The 23,159-nt window shown below is 44.5% G+C and overlaps 1 protein-coding gene across 17 annotated transcripts in view; it reads left to right on the top strand.

Moving 5' to 3' along the window:
* The window catches only part of R3HDM1 (R3H domain containing 1), an 85,672-nt gene extending 63,584 nt beyond the window's left edge, over positions 1 to 22,088 (top strand). For 5 of the 17 annotated variants that reach the window (XM_044302511.1, XM_044302517.1, XM_044302510.1 and 2 more), the window contains 12 exons: positions 1,609 to 1,757; positions 5,229 to 5,330; positions 7,420 to 7,686; positions 8,348 to 8,474; positions 11,930 to 12,093; positions 12,203 to 12,354; positions 12,437 to 12,549; positions 12,824 to 12,993; positions 17,854 to 17,998; positions 19,962 to 20,044; positions 20,328 to 20,412; positions 21,184 to 22,087. In XM_044302511.1, coding sequence (XP_044158446.1) covers positions 1,609 to 1,757; positions 5,229 to 5,330; positions 7,420 to 7,686; positions 8,348 to 8,474; positions 11,930 to 12,093; positions 12,203 to 12,354; positions 12,437 to 12,549; positions 12,824 to 12,993; positions 17,854 to 17,998; positions 19,962 to 20,044; positions 20,328 to 20,412; positions 21,184 to 21,551 — 1,925 coding nt within the window. In that variant the 3' untranslated portion in view covers positions 21,552 to 22,087. Of the gene's footprint in view, positions 1 to 1,608; positions 1,758 to 5,228; positions 5,331 to 7,419; positions 7,687 to 8,347; positions 8,475 to 11,929; positions 12,094 to 12,202; positions 12,355 to 12,436; positions 12,550 to 12,823; positions 12,994 to 17,853; positions 17,999 to 19,961; positions 20,045 to 20,327; positions 20,413 to 21,183 lie in introns of all 17 variants that reach the window. The other 12 variants (XM_044302524.1, XM_044302519.1, XM_044302523.1 and 9 more) reach the window with 10 other exon arrangements.
* Positions 22,089 to 23,159: the final 1,071 nt, after the last annotated feature.

The raw sequence follows: 23,159 nt of genomic DNA, 5'->3' as shown, positions 1-23,159 counted from the left end.
AGACTCTAGGAGCAACAGGGGCGTTGCCGTTACACCTAGAGGCTCTGCTCTCTCTGCAGCTGAGCAGAGGATCCGGCAATGAAACATCATCATCACGCCTGGTCCTGTCAAAGTGGAGAACATGCAGCAGTTGCAGAGAGAGCAGAGCCTCTAGGAGTAACGACAACGCCCCCGTTGCTCCTAGCTGCACAGATGCCAAGCACACATGCAACCGGTCAGTCAGTTTTTATAGGTACAAGTCTGGTGACAGATGGCCTTTAATGTTGGCCCCAACAGTCTTCCCAGTAAAAAGATGGCTCTTCTTTCCACCGGCCTTATAATAATAAGAGTTCTGGCCCAACTGCTGGGTCATCCTTCTCTATTCCAATGCATGGGAAAGTTTGGGGTGAGAAGCGTGCTTATTTGAGCAGCTCATAGTTAATCGTAGAATTTTTTTTTCTCTCGGATTAATTAAAAAGAAAAAAAATCTGGACCAATTTGATTCTTTAGGCCAATCTGTTTTTTGATAAATTGTGACTACACCAGCGGTAGTGTACAGTGTTGGTTGGCTTCATCATTGTTCAGGTGATTTTTATGTAGTGGTATAATCTGCTGTGGGCATTTTTCTGTCAGATAAATTAGGCCCATTCAATATTTGACTGCAAGTTTGGCGCATCTTTGGATAGTCGCCCAGTAAACCCTCTCTAATGGAAGTGAATTGGCCCGAGGTGGTCGTATAGTTTTGAGTCTCGAAAGTTGTTAGAAAAGTTCACTAAGCGGCCTGTTTCATCCATTAGACCTGGGTTTCCCATGAATAATGGGGTATTCCTGAAGGTAAAAGTTATCAGATCGGCGGGGGTCCTACCGTTGGGACCAGCAACGATCGCGAGAACACCCGTACCCCCTGTAGGCCCCATGCTGCTCCCCTGAAATGACCAGTCACATATGCGCGCTACCGTTCCATTAATTTCTATGGGAGTTTCAGAGATGTCTGAGTACATCGCTTCCAATGGTAGGACCCCCACCGAACTGATAACTTTTTCCTACCGGAATACCCCTGTAATGAACAGATTTAGGCGACGTACCAGTTTTATTAATATTTCATGTTTTTGCTGTCTATTTTAACATTTCTGTGAATGTAATTTTCCTTGGTGATCGAAAATCCACGGCCCTGTTCACACTAGGGTCATGGCCATAACGGAGCTATGGTGGGTCCATTTTTATTTTATTTTTTTATAACAGATCCCAGCTAATTCTGATGGGTCCTGTTGGCTTATAACCGGGTCCGGCTAGATTGTGAGCCCCATTGGGGACAGTTGGATGCTGATGTCTGTAAAGCGCTGTGAAATATAGTAGCGCTATATAAGTGCATACCGTACATTTTTTTTAAAAAATTTTATTAAAATATTTTCAGTTTTTTTTAATGGTAAGAATAGCGCTGCAAAGTGCCTAAACTGGTGGCAACTTCTGCATGTCCTAAAACAGAGTGCCCTAGTGTGAACATAGCCTAGAGCAGCTTAGAACAAGTTTGAGTTACGGTAATTATTTTTTGTTTTTAAGTTGACGTCTTATTGACTTCCTGTTTATGATGAAGATGAAATCACAGGGGTGACTCTTATGTTTCCACAGGTCAGCCATTTATAAACCCAGACGGCACTCCAGTCGTGTATAATCCCCCTGTGACTCAGCAACCAGTTAGGACCCAAGTGCCTGCCCCAGCGCCCCCTCCTCCTCCACCACCTCCACCACAGCAATCTTCCAGCCACCTAATCACCCAGGTATGAACAGACACTGGTCACAGGATTTTTTAGTTATTTTGGGGGGGGGGGGGGGATAGTCCTTCTGGGACAATACCCTTTTTAAGAAATGAAATAATTTACGTTGAACTTGCCCAAACTTGAGGATGTCGCTGGCCCTGGTTTGACACATTGGTGCTATGATAATCCTCTTCTGTGTTTTGGACGGTGACCTCCACAGCACAGTACCCCCTCCTCCCCCCGTAGAGGAACAGGATTTGTCTTGTGTCATATTAGTAGCGGAGAGATATGAGTAAGCGAAAATGAATGAGCGTTGACCAAGCGAGGCACCGAGTATCAAATGACCATCCTCGGCATTAAAAAAAAATAATAAATTCCGGACGCGGGGCCAGAGTATGAATGGAGTGTGACACAGCTGTCAAACTTTTGTGTCTTAACGTTTCAAATTACCTTTTTTGGCACTCGTAAAGAATTCATTTTTGCAACGGAAATGTTAAAAAAAATTTTAGAACATGATTATATTTTTGGACCTCCTTAAAGAGCATCCGGCAGCATGATCGAAGCTATTTAACCAGATGGGGTTGATCCTGCAGATTAAAACTATACCTGCCTTGTGAAAATCGGTTGTGACGATAAGACTTGTAGTCTTTCTGCAAATGAGGGCTTCAGTGCACCGAAAGGCCCTCAGATTTTCAGTGCTGGCCACACCCCTCATTGCTCCTAACCCCTAATTTGCATACAGAACAAGTGTGTATTTTTTTGTGTGCGTTTTTTTTTTTTTTTTTTTTTGTTTTGTTTTTTTCCTTCTTGGGATCACCGCAAGCGATTTTTCACAAGACAGCTATCGTTCTAATCGGCAGGATCATCCCTAGCTGATTGAATAGGGTTCATCCTGCTGCTGGGTGCTCCTTCAACGTGAACTCTTAAGAACGCTACTGTGATAATAGTAATGTAAATAGATGGCAGAGCGCTTCCAATTTAGAAAACTTTTTGACTTCTTGTAGTTCAGTTAGAATGGTTACCTGCAGTACCGCTTTCCGCCACTGTTGGCAGCAGTTGTTTTACTTCACCTCTTACCACTCTATTGTAGCTAATGTTTATTATGGTCAAAACGCAAATTTTATTTATTTTAGATATTATAGCTCTGGGGGTAAAAAAAAAAATCCCACATCTACACCGCTCCACTTATTTTTCACTGTTTGGGCAGTCGTCGTTCTTGTTATGCAACCCGCCAAATGCCGTCGCAATATAGCGAATGCGATACAGCTATCGGTTTGCATAAAATCATGTAAGCAGGTGTCATATAAATATGAGGCGAGTGAAAAGCTTATTTTAGGCCCCGTAACTCTGCTTTGGCTGGAAACCACCATCCGTGTAATGTTATGTGGACGGCTCAGGCAGGCGTGGAATGCGGTCTCCGCGGAGTGACAGCATATGGAAAATGAATTAAGCATCAGGGTGGATACAGACATATTGTAGCATCGACGGAAGGAATTCGCCGCACTCAGCAGCTTCCATATTTGAATGCTTTATTAATTCCACGTGTCACCCAATACATGTGGGGAATTGTGAAGAGCACATTGTCCTTGGACAAGGGTAAGCTGGAGGATGCCATGAATGTCTTTCTTTACCGCCGTACGGGTTGTTTATACGAGGCCAGTGGTGGTGAGGTGATTACCCGGGACACTTGAAAAGACCCAAAAATGAACAGAAAAAAAAAATAAAAAATATCAGCAGTTCTGTTTTATATTTTTTTTTCTTTTTGTATGATACGTGGCTAAATGTGTTTTTCTGTATGAATTATTTTATTAAAAGGGAATTCCAGTAGCAAAAAGGCTGCTGCTTGTATTAAAGAGTATTCCAGTTGTCCTCAGGGGAGGGGATAACTGTTGGGTTGGTGGGGGACTGATCACAAAATTAGGGGTTTCATGCCCCTCCCATTTGAATGGAGTAATGGTAGAGCATGTGCGTGACTGCGGGTCTGCCGGAGATGGCGGACTACAAGGCTCGGCTATCTCAGTCAGTCCCATACAGTTTGAACAGATCAGCGCCGCTCCATTCAAACAGGGGCATAGGACCTTTGTGTTGTGATCGGCCACCACCAGTCTAACAGTTCTCCGCCAATTCTGTGGATAGAGGTTGACCACTTTCAACTGATCCCCATTTAATACTCCTCCACGACATGTCTATCTTATAACTCTTTGTTACTGGGTGCCATTCATTGTGACTGGGTCTCTGGGAATTGATCTTGGCTTTGCACCAGTTTTCAGGTGTGGGGGGGGGGGGGAATTTTTTTATTTTTTTTTCCCCACCTTTTTCTTGTTTAAAAGTCACAATAAAGGTAGCAGAGCTCAACAGAGTTACTATAATTTATGCCAGAGATTAGTGTAAATTGTAGTGCAAATCCGCGCCAGCATGTAGCTAAAGAGGCTGTGAGCGACATGTCTTCTCTCTTAGGCCTCTTTCACAGGGGCGAGTATTCCGCGCAGATGCAATGCGTGAGTTGAACGCATTGCACCCTCACTGAATCAGGACCCATTCATTTCTATGGGGCTGTGCACATGAGCGCTGATTTTCACGCATCACTTGTGCGTTGCGTGAAAATCGCAGCATGCTCTATATTGTTTTCCACGCAATGCAGGCCCCATAGAAGTGAATGGGGCTGCGTGAAAATCGCAAGCATCCGCAAGCAAGTGCGGATGCGGTACGATTTTCACACACGGTTGCTAGGAGACTATCGGGATGGAGACCCGATCATTATTATTTTCCCTTATAACATGGTTATAAGGGAAAATAATAGCATTCTGAAGACAGAATGCATAGTACAATAGCGCTGAAAGGGTTAAAACAAAATGTAAAAATAATTTAACTCTCCTTAATTCACTTGCTCGCGCAGCCCGGCATCTCTTCTGTCTGTCTTCTGTGCTGTGTGCAGGAAAAGGACCTGTGGTGACATCACTCCGGTCATCACATGATCCATCACCATGGTAAAAGATCATGTGATGGACCATGTGATGACCGGAGTGATGTCACCACATGTCCTTTTCCTGCACACAACACAGAAGACAGACGGAAGAGATGCTGGGCTGCGCGAGCAAGTAGATTAAGGTGAGTTAAAAAAAAAAAATATTTACCCCTTCAGCCCTATTGTACTATGCAGTCTGTATTCAGAATGCTATTATTTTCCCTTATAACCATGTTATAAGGGAAAATAATACAATCTACAGAACACCGATCCCAAGCCCGAACTTCTGTGAAGACGTTCGGGTTTGGGTACCAAACATGCCGATTTTTCTCACGCGCGTGCAAAACGCATTTACAATGTTTTGCACTTGCGCGGAAAAATCGTGCATGTTCCCGTAACGCACCCGCACCTTTTCCCGCAACGCCCGTCTGAAAGAGGCCTTACCGTTCAGTCTTGTTCTGAGTGTTTTCATCTCTGTTTTTTCTTGTCTTTTATTAACAAAGTTTGTTCAACTGTTACTCCTTCAGCCTATCCGGTCTCTGCCGTCCTCCTCGCAACCTGTTCAGTACCCAGCCGTCTCTTATCCACCCCCGCTCCTGCAGGTCTCACCCACTCAGCAGTACACTGTGGTACTATCTTCTGCTCTCTTGTCTCTGTGCTGCTTGTATCTCTGTACATGTAATGTGTTTGTGTCTAAAGTGGAAGTTTTATGTTGGTAGATATCTTTAAAAAAAATAAAATAAAAAAGTTTGTTTATTTTCATGCAGATAGTTGCCCCATCCCCCCAATTTCTTTTTAAGAGATAGTTGACAAAAAAATCTTGGTCTTTGGACCCCACTCGGGGGTGCAAACCATTTACAGCTGCATGTGATTCCTAACCTGAATAGCTATATTAACCTGAATAGCTATACAACTATCTGTTTGGACCCGGTGCCGTTGGGATGTACACAATGTAATTGTAGATATGATGTATAATAATATACAAGATAATTGATTCATTACCCAGGGCATCAACCATGAGCTCGGGCGGGTGGAGGGGGTTGCATCCACCTTTCACGGATAAACCTTCTTTTCAGTGTTTTTAATTAAGTGAAATTGTTCAGCTGCACTGAGATTGTTCTTTATTTTATGTGTTAAGGATTCCTGTGATTTCTTTTTGTTTAGACTTTTTGCATCTTCATTTTTAAAATGCATTAAAAAAATCCTGAAGGACAAAATAAAAGGTGAAGCAACTTTAGTGTTTGAAGATGCATCACCTCAAGTGCAAATGTTTAATGAAAAAAAAAAAAGTTTGAGTAGATTAATTTGGCAAGGGGATGTTTTTTTTTTTTTTTATTGAAATTCCTGGGTAGATAAAAAAACAATATAAAATACAGTATAAAAAAAATAGAAAATTATATAAGAAAATAAACATAAAAATGGAAAGTCTTAATATTAAAATTACACAATATTAAATAAAATGTAAAATGTGTATAAAGATATACAATTATATAAAATATAAAAAGTCATGAAAATATAAAAATGATATAAAAATAGATGTATATAACGACTAATATAAAAATTATATTAAAGTTAAGTTCTCAGCTGTGGACTAATACAGATAGATTACACCTTAATAATCACCCTTTTCCCATATGAAGTAATTTTATTATATATATATTTTTTTTTTTATGAAAGTTTTACATCCAACAAATAGATTATTTTAAACCTAATATTTTGGGTTTTAATATTCCCAAATAGCACTTTTTTTTTTTTTTTTTTAAGGCCAGTTTTAATAAGATACCTGCATCATGAGCCACAGCCTCTGCTCATTCCCGATGGCATCCACTTTCCAGATTGATTGTAATATCTGGTGACTTTCTAATTCCCAATTAATTTCAAGAGTCTGCTGTAACCTAAGCCGATGAGGTGAAATTGGGAAGAAGGTGAAGCGCCACGTTCCGTAATACCCTTTATATAACCAGTTGAATTTTTTTTATTTTTTTGTTTTTATAGTCTTGATGTTAATTTAACATCATGGTAACTCCAATTATCCTAATATCACCATAATGACCCCCCCCCCCCCCCCGACTCCCCTAATCACCGTTTTTTGGATTGTCATTTTTATAGGTTGTCCGAGATTTTGCAAACGCAGTCCAAAGCCTCGCTGGCAGCGCTATCTATTTTCTTAATTATTTTTTTTACTCGGGAGACGTGTTCTGTAGTGTTCCAGGATATAGTATGAACATTGCTGCTCTAAGCAATTTTTTATTTTTTTTTGCTCTCCTCAGGGATGGCTGATGAGAAAAAATTAAGATGAATCAACATTACTTTAATTGTCAAGGTGTTAATTAAGTTAAGAGGAGGAACAGGCTTTTTTTTTCCTTTTGCCTTTTTTTTTTTTCTTGAGTTATTTTCTGATGCTTTGCTTGTGATGATGACTGAGAATTTCTATATAGTCACATTTTTTTTTTTTTTTTTTTTTTTTTACAGTTTAGAGATTTTTACTTTTTATGCTGCTGCCTTGTTCTAGAGATGTCATTAATGTATTTTTTTATTTTTACTATGCTTATGATTTTTGGGGAGATTTATATATAGAAATAAGAAAATAGGTTGTACATGTAAATTTTTGGAATTAGAGTTAATAAAGATTACAGTATTAATTTTTTTATGTATTGCTATTTTTAATATATTTAAAATATTTTTAGTTTTTTATATTTTCTTTTATTTATTATATAGCCAGACAACCTGGGCTCCCAGTTTAGCCATATGAGTCTTGCCAGACAGCCTTCGGCAGAGTCTTCAGACCATTCGACCATGTTCCAGTCCACCGTGGTGCTTCAACCTTCTGCTCAGTCTGGCTACATCATGGCACTCCCTCCTCCCCCTCCTCCACCGCCACTTGGACAACCTTTACCACCCCCCAACTATTCTGCCTCCAGCCAGCCTGTCAATCCCACAGTGCTGCAGCCGCAGGGATACATCCAGCCCCCCTCTCTCCAGCAGGTACGCGGCTCCCCCGAGACCAGCTCAGGTGCTAATGAGGAAGATGTCAGTAAAGGACACCGAGAGCTTCTAGCGGCGGCTAATGGTGAAGCCGTAGTCATTAGTGGAATCCAGCTTTGGGCTTGAAGGTTTATTAGGTGACAACAGACTAATTTGCAAATGTCTGTACTTTATGGGTGGAATATACTGTGTGGAGATGAGAATTATTAATGGGGGGTTTTTTTGCCTAATTTTGCATAGGTTAACATTTTGCAGCCATGAAGTCTCACTGGCGGCAGCTTTACTGACATTGTTATATTTTTATATTAACTCGTTAAGATATACAATTTTGAGAAAAAAATGTTATATATATTTTTTTAAATATTGTCAATATTTATTATATTTTTGCTTAAGGAGGTTTCCCACGACAGAAGGGGGTGTCCTTCTCTCCCTGAACCTGTCAAAGATTGTAAGCTGGTGGCAATTGAAAGATAGAACTGATCATGTGCAATCACCTTGACAATTGGTGGCTGTTCTAAATTTTTAATTACATGCAGTTACAAAAGTATTCAGATCCAGGTGCTGCTCTGAAAAATGTAGAATTAAAAATTATAATTTTTTTTTGGGGGGTGGGGTAAACCAATTTTTATTTGTTTATTTTACTTTTTCTCACTATGTCTAGATGCCAACCTGCTACTGTGCTCCAAACCAGTATCCTCACGTGAACCAACAATACCGACCCGTATCATCTGTCCAGTTTAGTTCTCAACCAAACCAAACACTGCCACAAGCTGCCCCCCACCAAACAGGTTTGTATGTTTCTCTACCTGTAACCCTCCCCCCATTCCTGCGCTGTGGGTTAGACATGGAGCGGCGGGATGCGGGCCCGGGGCGCTGTATGAGAGGGTTTAAGTTTCTCACAGTGAACCGGTCTCTTTTCCAGCCACTTTCTCTTCTTCGGTTTAGCTGCTTCTGTAGCAATGTCTTCTCCTGGCTGCAGCGACAAGATTTTGAGATTTCCTAAATCCCCCCCCCCCCCCCCCCCCCCCCAATATTGTACAATGGCGTCCTTATTGGGTGGTGTGGGATGACACTATACAGCAGTGATCTCCTACAGCAGGGATCAGCAACCTTCGGCACTCCAGCTGTGGCCAAACTACAACTCCCAGCATGCACACCTCCTTGGCTGTTTTCAGAACTCCCAGAGAATTGAATGGAGCATGCTGGGAGTCGTAGTTTCACCACAGCTGGAGTGCCGGAGGTTGCTGATCCCTGTTGCAAAACTACACTCCCCCCCTCCATCATGCCCTACAGGTTGTCAGGACACGATGGGAGCTGTAGTTTTGCCACAGTTGGGGATCATTGCTTTACGGCTGTGTTTGTTGCTTCCTTTACAGTTCGTGCTACAGGAAATCGTACAACATTTTCTGTTTTTCCGCCACATTCATTGTTATGTTGTCTTATTTACAGCATACAAGTGAAAACGGGCTGAACCAGTAAAATAATGGATCAGTGGTTCTAACTAGGGATGAGCGAACTTGTGTTTTTCAAGTTTGGCGTTCGGATATATGGTCAATTCCGTTATCACGGAATGCACCACGGATGCGTTATGCTGCCCATTGACTTCTATTACGACAGGATGCCTCTTAAAGTCTTCCGTGGTGCATTCCACCATAGCATTCCTATTATATTCTGTGATGACGGAATTGCACAGGTACCCGAACTTGAAAAACACAAGTTGGCTTCACCCTAGTTTTAACGCCACAGTCGGATATGCATTTATTACACCTTTGTTATAGAAAAGCCGTCTGTTGACTAAATGGTGACAAGCCAGATCTTCAAATATTTCAGCCATATTGTATAGCAAGTGGCTCATCTGGATTATAGATCCCCCCCCCCCCCGAACCTGTCCCTCCATTTTTTGATGTATATGAATACACTCCAGCCCATGCTGTTAGCTCATGAAGAATGCAATATGGGGTCCTGATTATGAATCCGATGCGGGGCGCTGCCGCCTGCATAGCGCTTGTATTTCTCCCAGTGTCAGTGTGAGTTTCCTTCGGGTATGCTGGATCCCTCCCACACTGGAAAAACGCTGATTGGCTTATTAGAAATTGGTCCCAGTGGATGAGATGGGAACAGGGACTGATTCCGACGTATGGTACAGACTAATTTTAGGATTACACAGACTTGCTGGATCTCCTCTGTACTAAGCGTCTGAAATCAAAGATGCATGCTGGTGGCAGAGGCAGACACAGATGGCTAGGGGCCCATGTGCAGGAACAGCATATGGGCCCCGGTTATCCAGTAACTCATCCTGTTACCAGTAATCGTGAGTTCATTACATGCATTCTGGATCTAGTGGTGACATGGGCCCCATTACCCAATGAGTACCTGTGCAGCTGGACAGGTTTGCACTTTTGGCCGGCCCGCTTCTGAGCAGTGGGCCCTTACCAATTCACTGATTGTGTTTTTTATATATATATATATATATATTTATTAAAGTGACGTCACTAGTCCCAACAGGGGGGAGGGTCACGTGACAGTGTCAGTCTGATCCTGCTTTTATTGCACCTTCACCCTACACGCCGATCACCCCCTCCAAATGTAAATGTGTGTTATTTCTGCCTTTTTGGCTACATGTCCAGATCAGCCTTGAAGTCCGCCGTCCCTGTATGGCCCATTGTGGAGGCCGGAGCGGCCCTTTTATTCCAGATCTCCTTTGTGCTGGAATTGAAATGCAAATGAAAAGCTCATGCATTGTGTAGTTGAAAGCGCGGGCCAGCTCTCGTGTCATGTGCCGCTGTACGCGGAGTGCTACTCGAAGCAAGCGTCGCTGTTGATGCGCGGCGGGGGACCGTTTGTCCTTTGAAAGGGCTTAAAACTTAACAGGAGACTTCTGCTGATCTGTTATTTCACCTCACACAGAGAATTGTACAGGGGGAGGTTAGACTTGTGCATGGAGTCTATAGACCCCCTGCAGACCGGTCTACACCGCCAACCGTTGTGTCGTGTCCTCAATACCCCACAGATGTATAGCTACTGTAGTGGTGGTGCAGTCTAAGATGCATACGCTCCCGATATTAACCCCTTAACCCAAATTCATGTGCATCTAGACCATTGTAGGAAGGTTATACAAACTGGCGCTTAAAGGGTATAACGTGGGAGCAGCTGTGACCCCGCCATCCCTGGTGCCTGTGATTGACAGTCCCGCACTAAGGCTCCATTCACACATCCGCAATTCTGTTCTGCATTTTGCAGACCCATACATTTCTATGGGGCCACACGATGTGCTGTCCGGATCCGCACTTTCGGGTCTGCAATTCTGTTCCCGAAAAAAATAGAACTTGCCCTATTCTTTTTCGCGATTGCGGACAAGATTAGGCATTTTCTATTACAGTGCCGGCGATGTGCAGTCCGCAAAATGCGCAACGCACATTGCCGGTGTCCGTGTTTTGCGGATCCGTGTGAACGGACCCTAACAGCTAGGATCAGATGAACTCAGATCCTGGCGGTTTAACAATTGAAGTGCTGCAATGTGCAAACGGAGGTCCTACAGATCTTGGCAGTTTAACCATTAAAGTGCTGTAATATGCAAATTAAGATCCTTGCTGTTTAACCATTTAAGTGCTGAAAGCTGCACTGATGACAGAGTGAGGGCCTCACCCCTCCATCTTCCTGGAAGACCTGGCATTACAACAGCTGGCAGCCTAGAGCCCAACACAGGCCTTAAAGGTGCTTAGTATTTGTGGCCGTTAGGACATATTTTAGGATTTCGGGCACTGGTCGCATTGAATTTCAACACGTTTGAGTTTGTCTCTGGGAAATCTTCAAGCATAGGACCCCCGTGACCTGATGTATAGTGTACCTTTAATTATTTTTTACTGTATGGGTTTTCAATACAGAGGCGCTGCTAATAATGAAAAAAAATGTGGATTTATGTTGAAAAAAGTTCTTAAGGGGTTGTCGGGGTTTAGAAGGACATGGCTGCTTTCTTCCCAGAACAGCCTCACACCCGTCCATGGCTTCTCTCTGGGATTGCAGCTCAGCTTCATAGAAGTAAATGAGGCTGATCTGCAATACCACCCACAACCAGTGGAGAGGCGTGGTGCTGTTTTTTAGATGAAAGCAACCACGTTTTCTAAGCCCTTACAAGGGCCTAATGTTTGAACCATGTTCGTGATTTGGTCCTTGACCCCTGGACTGTACCCGGCCATGTACAGGTGATGCATTTTCTTCCATAGTTTCTCTTTGTACATTGCAGCTTATCCTGCAGTTATGCCCAGCCAGCAGCCGACCTACCACCACCAAGGCATGGTCAATGTGCAGCAGCCTCAGAGTCAGACGTTGGTCAGCGGGCAGCTTGGCAACATTGCCAATCCCATCCAAGGTGTTATGGTGCAGTACTCCTCAGTGCCCTCATACCAGGTAGTGCCAGTAAGGCTGTGATAAAGCATTTCGTACTAGTGTTGTAGTCGCTTTAGCTGAAGAGATGCCTTATAATATGTAGTAAAAACGGATGGGCTTGTTTTCTTAGGTTCCTGTTCGGCAAGGCTCCCAGTCTGTGCTACAACAGCCATATCACCAACAGGTGCTCATTCCTAACCAGTCCCACCAGGGCCAGTTACCAACCACGGGGATGCCGGTTTTCTACAGCGTCATCTCACCGGGACAGCAGAATAACCTGAGGTAGGGACACTATGTAAAATATCTACCGCCCGGCGTATTGTACTATAATAGACTGACAGCAAATACTCCTTGTGCTTCACAGCTCCTCAGTGGGGTATATGCAGCATCCAGGATCCGACCAGATGCATTTTCCAAGGGCAACCTCTCCTTGTAGCTCTCAGCCACTGCCAGGTCCTCAGTGTGCAGGTATACAGCGTACGTATGCAGAAAATATTGATATATGTGGAATAGATGACGCACACGGCGTCGCGTCTTTCCTTGTATCGCCTCTGGTATTGCACTTCACTTGAGTGCATTCAGCTGCGACACCAGAGACGGCCCACGGACGGACACGGTGCTGTTTCTGAACAAAAAGCAGCTCTCTTCTGCTCTTGGACCATCCCTTTAACGTAATAATCAGTCTGTTAGATTTGATAAATGCGCTGAGCTTTTAGTAGAGTACCGTATTTATTTTTCTCCCTGTTTTTAGCAGTACCAGCGCCGCCCCCTCCTGGTGGAATGGTAATGATGCAGCTGAATGTTCCTCACAACCCACCACCTCAAACACATTCACCACCTCAGTGGAAGCCAAATAAATATTATTGTGACCACCAGAGGGCTCATAAAACGGAGTATGGAGGCTTGGATCTGTCTGCACAGGTAAATGAAGGGGGCGCTCTTGTGTCCATAGAGTTCTGGTGGTTTTCAATGGGTTCTTTTTATTTATTGTGACTCTATAGAGTCTGCATCATTTAATAATTTAAAGCTTTCCTGGTTGGCCTGGGTTTTTACGGTTTGGTTCCTCACAGATGCATGTTTAAAAAATAAATAAAAATTGTTGTTTTTGTGTTGCATCTGACCGCCAGCAAAGTGTGAATTGCAGTTTTTTGCACTTCTGACCAGAGCCGACCTTACGTTAGATGATGTACTGTGCTTTACCCATATGATGTCTTACTGTTTACAAATAACCCGTCCATACAGTGCCCAAATAACCGTACCATGCATTCGCCATATGACCCATACATACAGTTGCCTAAATGGCAATGCTATAAAGTGTCTCCACCACCATACACTACAAAATCTATTATACAGTGTCAGATATACCGCCATACAGTGCTCATATAATACCAGCATACAGTGAACAGCTTTATACATGTGCTATACAATTAATATAAAAGGGTTATTCTCCTCTTATGTGCCATCACTTTATGATCAGCGATGTGCCCACCTCTGGGACCCCCATGATCCCAACATTTGATGTCTGTTTTGCTGTATTGTGTCCTGACGAGGCAGTAGCAGTTGGCAGCAAATGATTAAAGTCGTCCATCTTGATTCACTAGTATTATGGGTCGCTTTACAGTCCTTCAAGGATTTTCCAAGACTTTACTACTGATGACCTATCCAGAGTATCTGATGGGTGGAGGTATGACACCCGGGACCCCCCCCTGATCAGCTGTTTGAGAAGGCATCGGTCCGCCAAGAGTCGGATATTGATGACCTATCCTGGGGACCAGCATTCAGTATTGAACTCCTGGAAAACCCCTTTTAGTTAAACCTCCTATCAATAGGATGAATGAGTAGTTTAAAGGGGTTATCCCATTGACTGATAAGTGCGGGTCCCACCTCTGGGACCTGCACCTACAAGGAAAGCGGAGCAGAGGAAGTTGAGGAGGGCGCGCTGGCTCGGCTATTTTGTGTCTGCCCCATAGAAATGAATCGGAGCGGTGGCCGCACATGCGAGGTGCACACCCATTAACTTCAATGCTCGAGTCTCCTCCAGCCAATAAACGTGTGCGGAGGTACTGGCACTCACTGTAATGCCGTAGCCATGTAGCATCTTTTGCGGCCCCATTGAAGTGAATGGGTCCACATCTAAGACGCAAAAACTGCAGCTCGGATGCGAACCAAAACAACGGTCGTATGCATGAGACCTTAGTCAGGGAGAGCTGCAGCAGAAGGGACAGATAGTGTAGGGACAGGAATATTTTATTTTTTATTTTTATTTTTTTAGGCCGGGTTTACTGGTGAAAGGTGTTAGACCCCCAAAAGTCCTTTTAAGGACTATTGTTTTATCTGGCTGCCATATATATTATTAGCGTGATCTGCGCTAAATTGCGAGCAATTGTTTAGCCGCTGCTGACAGTGACACAACCTCTGCTACATCTGTTACATTTGTGCTGTGAAATTCAGCGCAATTGTTTGGCCGCTGGTGACAGCGACATTACCTGCACTACATCTCCTGTATAACGTTTGCCCATCCAAAATATCTGTAACATTCTGTGTACTTTATTTGCACATACACTTCCAAACCCTGTGCTACGATACGTGTGACATACTTGCAAGCATATATACCATTTAATATGCTGAAAGCGAGCAGCACTGCTGTTGCTGCACGCAGAGACCGCGGCCCTATGTGCGGTGAAACTGTGCCTGCTGCCAGAGCACAAGAAACACACTCATCCATGATACCTAGCTTCATGTCCCAGTTTGCAGGTTGCGCAGGACTCTCGACGTCAGACCAGTGCGACCAGGTGTTCGGTTGGATTGCAGCAGATAATTTTTCCAGTCGGTTAAGCACTACCCTGTCTTCCACCAAGTCCAGTCTCAGTAGCCAGGAGTCTGGTCAACAGAATCCTCACCCTGATCCTCCTTCCTCCCACCATGGAGAGTCTTGCCAAACAAGTGATCCCACACTCGGATATTCCGAGGAGCTCTTTTCAGCGCCATTCCTTCATTTGGGCCTCTCGACAAGTCCGCTTGAAGAGGGACATGAGGAAATCTTGTGCCCCGATTCCCAAACTCTTGAGCATCCACAGTCACAAGAAGATGACGGTGGGAGCGGCAATTAGTGTTTCATGAGGTGGATGATGATGAGACACGGTTGCCAATAAGTCAACGGCAATTAGTGTCTCAAGAGGTTGAGGATGAGACAGTTGTCAATAATTGAGGTTCTTGTTAGGTCAATAAGTCAGGAGGATGACCAGAGGGAGGAAGAGGAGGTGGTGGACGATAAAATTGCTGACCCGACCTGGGAAGGTGGTAATCCCAGCGAGGACAGCAGTACAGAGGGGGAGGGATCCGCAACAGGCTGGAAGAGTCAGTGGGGTGGCAAAAGGGAGAAGGCGGGCCACACCAAACAGGCCCGCAACTGTTCCCCGGAGCAACCCCTTGCAGCAACCTCCCTTGCCAAGGGGAAGGTGTTCCGCAGTCTGGCGCTTTTTTGAGGAAGAATTGTCATTTGCCACCTGTGCCATACCAAAAGGAGCGGGGAGGGGGGGGGGGGGGCTGTGAACACTAGCAACCTCACCAGCATGATCCGCCACATGACATCAAAGCGCCCTATTAGGTGGGCCAAACGCCTGGGTCCACAATCTGTGTCTGCGGGTCACACCACTGGCTCCTCTTCCCCTCTTTTACGTGCTGGCCAATCCCCTGTTCAAGACGCAGGCCCGGATGCCTCCCACCCTGGACCTTCGCAAGCACAATCAGCTAGCACATTCACTTCTGTATCCCAGCGCAGCGTACAGATGTCCATACCCCAGGTCTCTGAACGAGAGCGCAAATACTCAGCCACCCACAGACCATAGCACTAAAAGGGCACCTTTCCAAATTGCTGGCCCTGGAAATGTTGCCATTTAGGCTTGTGGACACTGAGGCTCTCCTCAGCCTGATGGCTGTGGCCGTCCCTCGCTACTCAGTCCCCAGCTGCCACTATTTTTCCCGGTGTGCCATCACCGCCTTACACCAGCATGTGTCCCGTAACATCTCCCGTGCCCTGACCAACGCAGGTATTGGGAAGGTCCACTTAACGACTGAGACATGGACAAAGTGTTTTGGCCAGGGACGCTACATTCTCCTGACAGCACACTGGGTGAACATCTGTTCGTCTTCTCAACACGAATTGGATGATGAGAAGAAGCAGGAGACTGTTGCCTCCCCTACAGAGGGTAGTACCCATAGCAGGTTTATTCCATCTCTTCAGCGTGGATGGGCTAAAGAGGATGAGGAGATTGAGTCTGATGAGGACAGCGAAGTCTTGTCTGTGGGGACTCTGGCACACATGGCTGACTTTGTTATGCTGCCTTTCCCGTGACCCTTGCGTTGTACGCATTTTGGCCAACACAGATTTACTGTTTATTCACCCTTCTCGACCCGCTACAAAGAGAACTTCTGATCTCAAATTTCTGTGGTGGAGGGGACGAGCAGAATGGTGCAATACCGGAAGGTCCTAGTGTCGCAAGGAGGGCAAAGTTTTGGAAGATGGTGAAGGAGTATGTAGCAGACTGTGTTAGCGTCTCAGTGATCCCTCTGTGCCTTACAACTACTGGGTGTCCAAGCTGGACACGTGGCACGAACTGGCCCTCTACGCCTTGGAGGTGTGGCCTGCCTTGCCGCCGGTGTTTTATGCAGGTATTTAGTGCTGCTGGGGGCATAATAACTGATAAGCGCATCCGCCTGTCAACTGAAAATGCTGACAGGTTGACTCTTATAAAAATGAACAAGGCCTGGATTGCCCCTGACCTCTCTACTCCACCAGAGGAAAGTGGCTGAACATAAAGGCACTTTAAATGTTGTTTTTATGGTGTATTAAGTACACTGTATTCCCATGCACCCCTTCCACCACAAAAAAGGGCATATGGTTCAATCTTCCTTTTCTCGTCCTCCTCCATCATATCAACATGCTTATTAGGCTGCCCTCAGCAGCAGGCCCTCGCCCCTAATTTTTTTTTAGAGTGTCACCAGCAGGCCATCAATCATAATTTAAGGGTGTATGATGCCTTCCTTTATGTGTAATAAAGGGTGTATTGGAGTGCCAGTTCCTTGTAATTTTTGGCAGCCCTTTCACTTAGTGCATAAGCTTTATGAGTGTAGGAGTCCCACTACCTGAACAATTGTACCACAATGTGAATGAGGCCCTCCTTTATGTGAGATACAGGTTGTATCGGAGTGCCTCTTCTTTGTAATTTTTGGCAGCAATTGCACTTTATATACAAGTAAATATACAGGAAAGAATGTTTCCTAACAATTTTTCCTCTAAAATCGATTTTATCTTCGGTTTGGTGCGTATTATTGTCAGTCTGTAAAAGTGGTGTACTACTCGGACAACATCGTTCCCAGCAGCGACCTGGGAGTCCAAGATGCATCCAGACATCCTCCCCATGCTGTTCTCGAACCATTTTGGTGGTGTTTACATCAATTCCTGACCTTTTCCTATAAACCAGACACCCTCCCCTCTTCAGAGCAGGGGGTGCCTGGTTTAATGCTCGGGTTCTCCCATTGACTTCCATTGTGCTCGGGTGCTCAGTAGAGCCCCAAAGCATCCCGAGGTGTTCTACTCGAGCACCCGAGCACTGTGGTGCTCGATCAACACTAGGGCTTACCCCTCCTACCCTTGCCAGAGTATTGGCATAAATATAAAATAGGTGAAGGGACCGGCTGTAGATATGTGCTGCTTTTTCATACAGATAGATGTGTTTTAAATAAAAGAATCTTGTCTTTGTTTTTTGGCCCCTTTTGCAGCATAATTCACATCTAAGCAGCCCCATCACATCGCCCACTCAGTCACCGGTTCCTGTCCAATTAACCAACATGAAAAATATCCGCCCTGGTTTATCACCTCTCCCTCTAGTTCCACATTTTTCTAGACCGTTTGCTCCAGGACAAGGTAAGTGGTCATATATTTGTCTTTGGAAATATTGCACTGCACCTCCTAGACACTAGGGGGATTCAAGAGACTATACACATAAGAGCAAAATTGACCGAACTCACCGATTTTCGTCAGGTCTGACTGATCTTATGTTTATAGAGGCAAAAGGAAAAAGAATCCTGCTGATCGTGCCGCCAGTTGACAAGTAAAAACTTTTGGCAATTGGAGACTGTTTAAAGAGGACCTTTCACCTGGAAAAACATTGTGAACTAAGTATCTTGACATATACAGCGGCGCCCAGGGATCTCCCTGGGCGCCGCTCGGTTCGGCCGCTGTGCCCTCCTGTATCTTCGCTCTCTTGGTTATAGTAGGCGGATACTTAGGGGACTTGGTTATAGTAGGCGGAGTCTGCCCTTGTTCTGCTGGGCGTCTCCTCCTCCTAGGCTGTAGCGCTGGCCAATAGCAGCGCAGAGCTCACAGCCTGGGAGAAAAAAACCTCCCAGGCTGTGAGCTCTGCGCTGCGATTGGCCAGCGCTACAACCTAGGAGGAGGAGGAGGAGACGCCAAGCAGGACAAGGGCAGACTCCGCCTTCTTTAACCAAGTCCCCTAAGTCTCCGCCTAGGACATCGCGGCCGAACGGAGTGGCACCCAGGGATAATGGTAAGTGCAGTGAGATCCCTGGGCGCCGCTGTATATGTCATGATACTTAGTTCACAATGTTTTTCCAGGTGAAAGGTCCTCCTTAAAGGGCATGTCTACCTTTTTGAGTACCATTTTAAAACTTAAATGTAAATAGAATCTAAATAAAAAAATAACTTGGTAAATACGTTACATTACTTATTCTGCAACGGACACACCCCTAACAGCGTTTCCGAGCTTCTGTAACGCTAGTTGATTTTCATGCATTACGTGACTGAACAGTAAAGATGACACTTCCCAGAATTCAATTCACTAGATCAAGCTCTATACAGATATTTGAACCAGACAAATACTAGGATTTGAATGCAGAATTGTGAATGCGGCTGTGAAGTATAATACAGTACCCTTTGAATCTGGATCAGTAAATAAGTAATATGAAGTGTGTACACAGTGACTCCTCCCAACATAATGGTGAGTGCAGCTCTGGAGTATAATACAGGAAGTATCTCAGGATTAGTACAGGAATAATGTAATGTATGTACACAGTGACTCCACCAGCAGAATAGTGAGTGCAGCTCTGGAGTATAATACAGGATTTAACTCAGGATCATTATGAACTTTATATCTGTACAGAATAAGTAACGTGATGTATTTACAGACCCCCATCAGCCCACTGTATTAGACCCCCATTCATCCTCAGATCAGACCCTGCTCCAGATCCTGCTCTGGAACATGCGCTCTTCCTGCATTCACTGCTCCCTGTCCATCTTCTGCGCCCTATGCTGCACTATGACCTGATGACGCACAGTGTCAGGTCATAGTGCACTCCTATGTGCACAGTGTCCTGATGCTGTAGGCCAGTGATGGGCAACCTGCAGCTCTCCAGCTGTTGTAAAACTACAAATCCCATCATGCCCTGCTGTAGGCTGATAGCTGTAGGCAGTCTGGGCATACTGGGAGTTGTAGTTTTACAACAGCTGGAGAGCTGCAGTTTGCCCATCACTGCTGTAGGCAGTCGGGCCACAGTGCAGTTAGCTGACTGCTTCCATAATAGAAGCGGTCATTAGCGTTCACACTATAAGATGCACCGCCATTTTTATTTTTTTTTATTTTTTTTTGGGGGGGGGGGGGGGGGGGTTCCTTATAGTCTGAAAAATACAGTTTGTAGATTTTTAAAGGAGCAAGGGTGGCCCAGTTTATATCTCTGGATTTGGTATTTAATAATTTTAGTAATTTAGGCAGCATTTCTCATTCTCAGGATACGGGTCATCACCATCTTATTTCTTTCTCTCTCTTTCTCTTCCTCTTCCTCTCTCTCTTTCTCTCCTTTCTCCCCGGCAGGTGATACAAGATATCCGTTACTTGGTCAGCCATTACAATACAATGCTCCTCAATTAGTACATGGACATATAACAAGTCAACAGGTTTATAATCGTGTTCTTGATCCTACATTTCACATCTAGGATATAATGAAGACGTCTCAGGGGATAACGTTCTCTTTAATGTAGATACATAGGCTTTTCTCCAGGGATCCAAGTCACTGGGGGTAAAAGAATGAATGTTTTCATATTTCTTATAAGCCAGATAAAATGCAATCACATGGGCACATAGCTGTAGATACAGATGTAGACAATGTGTCACTGACTCAGTAATATTAATAATATGCCAGGTAACAAAAATAAAAAATCTCATTTGTGCATGTTCCAGGGTCAGTCTGGACACAGACATGGAAATAGAGGCAAAAAAAACACCAAGAAAGCTGCTTCCACAGACCTCTCTGCGGGTGAACCTGGTATGTTTTATGCACATACCCTTTAATTTCCTTTCAAGTCTCATTTGTTATTGATCTAATGCACCAGCACCCTCCAGAAAAAAATAAACCCCATCGTTAGTCTTTAAGAAATAAAATAAAATAAAATATCACACCTAACCATTTGGGAATAACTCTTTTAATATTGTTCTCATGATCATTGGGGCCCCAGTGGTTGGACCCCCACCAGTTTAATAGTTGCCCCCTATTCTTTGTATAGGAGATAACTCGATATAACCGGAATACCATTTTAAGGGTCAACTTCATGTTTGCTACATCTGTATATATCTAGATTAGGCTCAGTTAACACTACTGTTAAAGTTTCCATTTTTCTGTCATAGGTGCATGAAAACAAAAATAACATAGTCCTGGATCTGTCCTATGACAGACGCCAACCGCACCCGGCCGACTCCATTGACTTGAGTGGATCCGTCTGGTTCTAGTCATGGTGTCTGTCATCTCCGCAGGAAGAATACCGCGGCATGTTGCGCTATTCTTCCTATTAAATATGATGTAGTTTCCCAATGGAAATGTGAACAGACCCTTAAACTTCTGGTACCTCAAGACCCGCGCTATGAATGGTCTAACCCAGGGATGGGCAAACTGCGGCTCTCCAGCTGTTGTAAAACTACAACTCCTCCCAGTATGCCTACAGAAGGGCATGATGGGATTTGTAGTTTTACGACATCTGGAGAGCCGCCGTTTGCCCATTCCTGGTCTAACCCAAGTGCTCTTATGTCTCCCTATCTGCAGTTGTTGGGAAAGTCCTAGAAATCACAGAACTTCCCGACGGGATCAGCCGCAAAGACGCCGAAATGCTTTTTGGTGAACTTTTTAAAGCAGGTGCTAAAATTCGGTGGCTCCGGGACCCCCGATCACAGCAGACCCCACATCAACACCATCAACACTACTGCGGCAGCGGGGAGAGCCACACGAGTACTGAACAAGCCAGCCCCTCTTCAGACTTGGCCTCCACCTACACCATCGTGGCGACGTTCCCCACCGTCTCAGCTGCTAAGTTTGCACTGAAAGAACACAATAATTTAATGAACAAGTTTAGACTGAGAACGAGCAGAAAACCCTACGACCTTCACATCCTTGAAAGAGCGAGCTCACAGTAGAAGAAACTGGGAGGGGAGGGGGGCGTCCTGCATTGCCTGCCTCTACCACCTGATAAGGATTGGCCTTTGGAGGGGTTTCTGTCTACGCCGAGAGTCGGAGTATCACCACCACGATCTGGGAGCTGCAGAACTCCCTACAGCGCCGGCAGAAAGTCACCCGTCAGTAGGACTGCCCTCCTCTACCCTCCCCTTTTATAGCCTGTTTGTTTTATATTTATATTTCTGTATCGGACCCAAAGTTCTCTTGTACAGAAAAAAAATAAGATATGTTGTTCATAATGAATGCCCCCAAAAAAAAAAAAAGATGAAGAAAATCAAAAACTAAAGGTCTGTTTTCTACTTTTTTTTTTTATTTTTTTCCCCAAAGCCAGCACTTTGACGTCCACTTTAATAGAAGGGGGTGGGGAAATTATTGCTGCACTTAAAGAAAAACTTATATACATAGATATATATTATAATAATAGACCTATTACTGTTTCGAAGAGAAGTCTTGTCCTTCCCCTCTGGTCTTCCAAGGGGGGGGGGGGGGGGGGGATATTGGTAAAACAACCGACCCTCTTCACTGTGCCCTTCATAAGTTATATACATTAAGACTTTGTGAAAGTTCATTGTAAATAAATGGTTTCTCACAAAAGTCATTTTTCTTTAATTGTGGTTCTATTTTTTGGGATCCGGTTATATTGTGAGGGGCAAACTATCGCCTGAGTACCATGTGAACGAGGATTATTCGTCAGTCTTCAGATCTTTGGTTACTGGATGCAGGACAGTCATCGGCAGACATTTTGGCGAACTATTTTGGTCACCCGCCTACAACTACAGTATATACATTCTCTGGATTTGTCCCTCTTTGTTTATGCCCCCCCCCCCCCTTCCCAGGGTCAGCACTCCAGTGTGGGACTGCTCTTGTTGTGGATGAGGGTCCCAATGATCAGACCCCCACCAATTAAGACACATCACCTATCCACACCATCATGTAAGGCTACTTTCACACTCGCGTTTGGTGCGGATCCGTCATGGATCTGCACAGACAGATCCGCACCGTTTTGGTGTTCCGCCTCTAGAGCGGAACGCAGGCAAACTGATGCATTCTGAATGGATCCTTATCCATTCAGAATCCATTAGGGCAAAACTGATCCGTTTTGGACCGCTTGTGAGAGCCCTGAAACGCCAGTGTGAAAGTAACATAAGGCATTAGGAAAAGTCCATTCTTCTCACCTCACCCACATTTATCATGTAGAGAAAGTTAATACAAGGCACTTACTAATGTATTGTGATTGTCCATATTGTCTCCTTTGCTGGCTGGATTCATTTTCCCATCATATTATACTCTGCTTGTTTCCTCTCTGGTGGCCAGGAATGTGGGAGCGCACATGGGCTGGTACTTTTTTTCTATAGTGTGCAAACACAACCACCACTGTTGGATTGCAGGTTGGTCGTAACTAGGGATGAGCGAATCGAATTCGGATGAAACCTCCAAAGTCGATTTGCGTAAAACTTTGTTGGAATACTGTACGCAGCGAGCGCTCTGTACAGTATTAGTATGTATTGGCTCAGATGAGAAAAAAAGAATCAAGCCAGCAAAGGAGACAATATGGAGAATCACAATAC

Source organism: Bufo gargarizans, chromosome 8 (genome assembly GCF_014858855.1).
Source record: "Bufo gargarizans isolate SCDJY-AF-19 chromosome 8, ASM1485885v1, whole genome shotgun sequence".
Taxonomy (NCBI): Eukaryota; Metazoa; Chordata; class Amphibia; order Anura; family Bufonidae; genus Bufo; species Bufo gargarizans.
This window is presented reverse-complemented; position numbering and strand designations above follow the sequence as displayed.